At 50.6% G+C, this 6,000-nt stretch overlaps 1 protein-coding gene across 1 annotated transcript in view; it reads right to left on the bottom strand.

Annotated features, from left to right (window-relative positions):
• Nucleotides 1-207: 207 nt before the first annotated feature.
• EPHB1 (EPH receptor B1) overlaps nucleotides 208-6,000 on the bottom strand; it is a 47,687-nt gene continuing 41,894 nt past the window's right edge. Inside the window, exons 16-17 of the mRNA XM_031596560.2 lie at nucleotides 4,759-5,972; nucleotides 208-529 (exon numbers count right to left, since the gene is read on the bottom strand). Of these exons, the coding sequence (XP_031452420.2) occupies nucleotides 5,864-5,972 (109 nt within the window). The 3' untranslated portion in view covers nucleotides 208-529; nucleotides 4,759-5,863. The remainder of the gene's footprint in view (nucleotides 530-4,758; nucleotides 5,973-6,000) is intronic.

The following is a 6,000-nucleotide window of genomic DNA, read 5'->3' as shown; positions in this document are numbered from 1 at the left end:
TAGGGATCAGTGGGAATAAAGTCACTTCATTTACAAACTGGAGAGCCAAATCTGATATGCAGCAAAACTCGAGGTAAGTCAAGGAGTGATGGAGCGCTGCCAGCTCCCTGAATGAATATTCATGGCCAATGTTCACCGGGTTCTGAGCTGCAGATAAGGCAGCAGCAGAAAGACCGCCTCTGGGAAGGGGAAGAGAAGGAACCAAGCTTATTTCATAATTTTTATTGAGTGCAATTCTCTCTTTAGTACAATATCCTCTGAAAGTTACCGTTACAAACTCCGACAATTTCAACACAATTGACGAACCGGGGAAGGGGCAAAAAAAAAAAAAAAGAAAGAAAAGAAAAGAAAAAGAGAGGAAAAAAAAAACAAAAAACCAAAATTAAAAGAAATTACAAGGGGTGAAAAAACCTGTTACAGACAGCTCACGGGTTATGTACAGGACGGGGTGCTGCAGGTCCCACCATCTCACAGCCCTGCTCGTCCCACGGGCGGTGGAGGAGGCGGTGCTGCCGGTGCTTCTGTGCCCCTGCAAGGGAAGAGTGGGACAGGAGGTGAGAAGGAGCCATTCCCACGCACAGCCCTGCACGTGTTGTAGAGCCACGATGCTGCTCAACGTTGGTCAAACCCAACGGTGCCTGCCAAGCCCATCCGCTGCTCTTCCAAAGTGAAACAGCAACCCTCAATTGATGCTCTTTGCCATCTCCCATGTCGAAGGCAGCGCCCAGCAGAACAAGTAAACCATCATCCAACAAAACCTGCTCTTTCCAAAGGTAACTGCTCTTTCCAAGGGAAAGCCAGGAGGCTGCAAAACCCAAACAGCACTCTCAGGAGCACCTCTTCCAAGCAGCCAAACCCCATCACTCACTCAGCCCCTTCCAAAAAGCGGATGCTTTTAATACACAATTGCACTGCAGAAACATAAAGCTGACATGTTAAACAACAAAGCAATTGACTGCTGCATCCCTTTGCTTGGGCACTGATAACCAGAGATTGCTGCCCCTGTGTGAACATGCCAATGCTTTTTTTTAAAAAAAAAAATTCCAGCCGCGGCTGACATTTTGGTCCTATTAAAATTCATCATTCTGCTGAATGAAAATCATTTCTAGCAAAGCCGGGTAGTAATGAAACTTTTATTTGGTAATTTAGCGCTTGGTAGAAAAAGGGACACGTGAGAAAAGGGAAGAAAAACTGAGACAAAAGAGAGGAAGGAGGGAGTGGAAGGGAGAGAAGAGAGAGAGGAAGGGGGGAGGGAGGGAGGAAAGAAGGAAGGAAGGAAAGAAAGAAAGAGGAAGGAAAGCAGGAACGAGGTGCTAAGGGGAAAAGTCTTCATCGCGTATTTACCATGCATGCATTTTGGTGCCACGTTCAGAGATCCAGGCTCACAACATAAGCAGCAATACAAATCTGTGAAGCCAGCCCCCCAGGAAGGCACTGTGAGCACAGGCATCCCCATGGCTCGAGCTGTCCCCATCGGCCACCCCCAGGGACAAGGGCAGCCGCTGGCACGGTCTGCGCCGTCCGCTGCCAGTCCTTGCACAGCACTAATTGCCGTTGATAATTGCACTGATGTTGACCATAATTTCCCTGCCCTCTCTCCCCACCTTGGCAAGAGGGTTCAATTGCCTAACGAGATCCCTGGGGATGAGCAGCAGGCAGAGGAGCGTGCCCAGCCCATGGGGAAGCTGCTCCTGGGCAGGGCACACACCAGACAGATGGACCAGAGGGAAGAAATGGGAGGGAGGATGGAGTCCAAGGCTTGTTTATTTGGAGACGTGGAGAAAAGCTCACTCAAATTCATTTTTTAAGTGGATAGCACAAACTGAGCTAATCCCTCTAACGCTGATCCGGGGTTAATGCAGCCGTAAGCAGATTTTGCCTAATCCACTTCCACGGTTGCTCTGGAAGGGCATGTCTGTTTTGGGAAGCACCTCGTTGGGCTAATCCACTTAAATGCATACGGTGTTTGGCTTGGATTAACCTCCACAAGTGCTCCCGTGTGAGGGGGTGACCCCCTCCATGGCCACTCCACCCAGCACCCCTCCTGGTGCTTTGGCTCTTCCCAAATGAAGAGGATTTGCCCAAGAAGGTGTCCTTCCAGCTCTTGGAAAATTATTTTGGAGGCACTCCAGTCGCTACAAGATCAGCATCCATCCCTGCAGGACGTGATGGATTTGGTGATGAGGCACTGCAGGACTTTGTGCCCTGGGGATGTGGCAGAAGGGGACACAGAGGACCTGGGTGAATGCATGAAGTCCCATCCCCATCCTCTGCTCCTCCATCGGCTGCTCAATGGGATGGCACATAAGGAACCACGGGGAGGTGCTGGTGCAGGTTCCTGGGGGCAGGGAAAGGAGCATCACAGACACCAGAAGCCAACAGGCTCAGAAGCAGAGGTCTGGGCTCGCTCTTAGTTAAAAATCGGCCGCCTGCTGCGTTCATTGCCAGCTCCGCTCTGACTTGCAGCAACATTTAAATTAAATATACATAAGTGCTTTCAAAGAACTGTTAATTTGAAGGTCATTAAATGGCACAAAGCGCATTCCTTTCCTTTCTAGAAAGAGGCACATAATGCTGCTATTAGCACACGCTCCTTTTCCATGCCTAAAGCACGCTCCTGCCTTTTATTCCCTCTGCTGAGCAGAGCCCACTCCCACTGCCTGCTGGAGACAGAGAATTCCAGGGAAACACCGCATCTGGATAGCAGAGGGGATCTCACACCCAACTCCCAGGAGCTGCCATGGACACACACAGAAGGGATATCATTTCCAAGCTGTCCCTTCCAATTTAGGATCAAGGAAAGGAACTCCAATGCCAAGCACAACACAGATCAGAGGATGATGTAAAACGGGAACTTTCCGTTTGGGATTGGGTTTTTTTTGTTTTTTTTTTTTGTTCTTTCCTCACCAAAACCATTTGGCAGTCTCCCTCAGGCTGCAGAGCATCCAGCTGGCCCAAATCTGCATTCCTCCTTGGTCCAATGAACAAGCGACAGCAAGGCAGAGCCTCCTGCCCAGCTCCACGCTGAATCACCAGCGCAGCTTCCCTGTCCATCTCTGATGGAAAAAACTTTTGGAAAGACCTAGATGATGCAGTCGCATGGCTATGGCCAAGCAGCTGGGATCTCCTGTGTGCAAACACCTCTAAACCCAGGGGTGACGACCATCAGCCAGACCCACTCAGCTCAGCCAGTGCTGGGATGCTCCGGGCCTTAATGCTTCCACCCCAGCTCTGGCTGGAGGGACAAGGGACACCCAAAATCCCTGCAGGCACTGGGCCAGGCAAGACATAGTAACCCACTTTGGGCACCCCCTTGACAGCAGCTCTCTTGCCAACCATGCTTCAGCCCCGGAGGAACTGCCCAGCCTCATCCCAACTCCTTGCCCAGCCCTGTGCCCCAGTGTGATGCTGCTGCAGAGTGCAGCCCCAAGCCTCTGTGTCATCACAGTGGCTCCAGCATGAGGCTGGTGACAAAGCTGAGGCATAGGAACCACCTGCCCCAGTGCAGCCCAGGAGGTGCCAGATGCATGCAGCTTGCTGCTAACAGGCTGCAGTGCTGCCACATTGTTCTCAGCCCAACATGTGCAGCCACAAAGCTAGAGGTTTGATATTTAGCCCGTGTCACTGCCATCAGTCCCTTTAAGTGCCTTTCGCTTCCTTCTAATAAAAGAGAAATCATAAAAAAAAACCCACAAAGGATCCATCACCAGCAGCGAATACCAATGTGAGAGGCAGCATGTTAGTATGCGTGGCACCCATCCCTTCTGCATGCTGTGTGCAGTGACAACATCCCAGCATGCAGATTGGGGCAGTGCTGATCTCGAGGCATGGCTGCCCTCCAGCCAGCAGCACGAGGAGCAGTCTATAAACCAGGTGTGCTTCACCCTGCCTTTCTTTAAGGGGAGCTCAGCAAGGTGAAACAAGCTCAGTCCCGTATTATATGACCGTGATGGGTCATAAGGAGGAAACGTGAAGGAACAATAAACACCCAATGCTGCGGTCCATCCTCTGCCAGCGTGCCAGCTTCCATCCTCCCACCCTATGTCCTAAGAGCAGGAGCCCAACAAGAGCAAGTTCTAGTGGCCCCAACTCTGGCACGCAGGACATGGGTGAAGGAAGCAGGATACAAGGCACCTCCATGGTGTGCATGGGTGCAGGGCATCCCCACAACGCGGATGTGGGACAAACCCATAGCACAGACACGGGGCAGCCCCAAAATACGGATGGGCAAGGGGGATCCTCGTGGTGGGGATGGACGTGGAGCACCTCGAGGGCATGGATGGATGTTTGCTGCATAGTGGGAGGGTAAAGGGCTTCTTATGGACAACTGAGCCACCATGGTAAGGCCAGGAGGTACTATGCAGCCCCAGCACCTTGCAGCAGCCACCCACAGCCCCCAATCCCTGCTCCCACTGCCAGCCTCGGTGCTGGCAATGATGGATCTCTACAAGTCGCACACAGCCAGCTAAGTAAAAGCCTTATTAGGAGTTCATTCATTTTATAAACTCTCCGCACGATCCACAGAGGGAAGTTAGATTGCCCAGACTTACAATATTCTGTGTAAACACTGACATGCATCTAGTAATTTTAACTAGATCAATTTGCAAAAGAGACCAGCAGTAGAACCAATAAAAAATAATAATAATAATAATAAAAAGTCAAATTAAACACGGGGAAATATTCACTGGAAGAGGCTTCAAAGAAGCGAGCAGAAACACACCAAAAAGGATGAGAGGTGCACGAGACAAACGGACCTACCTCTGAAGCCATGAAACCTAAGTCCGTAACTCAATATCAAAATCCTTAGGTCCACAAGATGGGGGAAATAAAGTTCTCCATAGCCATCTTCTGCAGGTCCCCGAGGCTCTGGAGGCCTCAGCAGTCTCTTCCCCAGAGCATCTCTCCTCCTCCTCCACAACCCAGTACCCACGCACCACGGCTCCTCCTCCTCCCGCCTGCATTGGGGTCGGTGGTGATCTCTGGTCACGGGCAAGCAGCAAGTCCACAGTAGGTTGACAACGTACACGCGCGCACACACACACATGGGAACACCTCTTTCCATTTGCCATGATGGAATTTGTTTTTTTTTTTTTGTACGTGGTTTTTTTTTTTTTTTTTTTTTTTTTTTCCCTTTTTGCAAAAAAAATGCAAGCAAAAGAAAAAAAAACCCAAAAGTTTTTTCTATTGAAGGTACATCTCTTCTTCAATATGAAGACATTAACTGGATTGCGTCGGATCCCCCATGCAGTGGTCAGCGAAGTCCTTTGGTAGTTGGCAGAGCGATACCTGGACACCACGGTCAGCGGCTGCAGAGGCTTCCACCAAGCCATGAGCAGAGAAGGGAGCAGGTCAGGAGGGAATCAAGGAAGAAAAGAAGATCAAGGCGGTCGCTGCCGGAGGCTTCTCTGGATGGGAAACCCAATGTGACACCACTCCCTTCCCCAACAGCCCCTGCTTCTTCCTCCTCAGTTTTGACTACTGCTCACTGGTGGTGGGATTGGAGTCTGGTCTCAAGGATTTGGGTTTGTTTCCCCCCCAACGCACGTTGGTTTGTCTTCATTGTTGGTTGGGGTTTGTTATTTTTGTGTGTTTTTTGTTTTTGTGGTTTTTTTTTTTTCATTTTTTTAAATATATGATTTGTACATATTTATACTTATTTATACGCTGTCCCCCGTGACATCGGTAAGTGTGCTTCTGTTGGTGAGGGATGGAAGTCACCAGGCCGAGGCGAGTCCCACGAACATCCTCCGCAGTCCAGCCATGGCTGCCTTTCTCCAGCTGTGGCCCCACAGCTCCCATCAGTTCCTCCCCTCCCACCTCCGCTGCCTGCCCTCCCCATTCCCTCCCCGTCGAGCGAAGGACATCACGCCATCGAGGTCGGAGACTGACTCATCTGCACACGCATGGACTGGATGCTGTTCAGGATCTTCTTCTGGTGCCCAGCCAACGTTACTCCTATTCTCAGGAGGTCTCTGCAAGACAGACAGAGGGATGTCAACA

This window comes from Phasianus colchicus, chromosome 10 (genome assembly GCF_987193195.1).
Source record: "Phasianus colchicus chromosome 10, bPhaCol1.hap1.1, whole genome shotgun sequence".
In the NCBI taxonomy this organism is placed as follows: domain Eukaryota; kingdom Metazoa; phylum Chordata; class Aves; order Galliformes; family Phasianidae; genus Phasianus; species Phasianus colchicus.
This window is presented reverse-complemented; position numbering and strand designations above follow the sequence as displayed.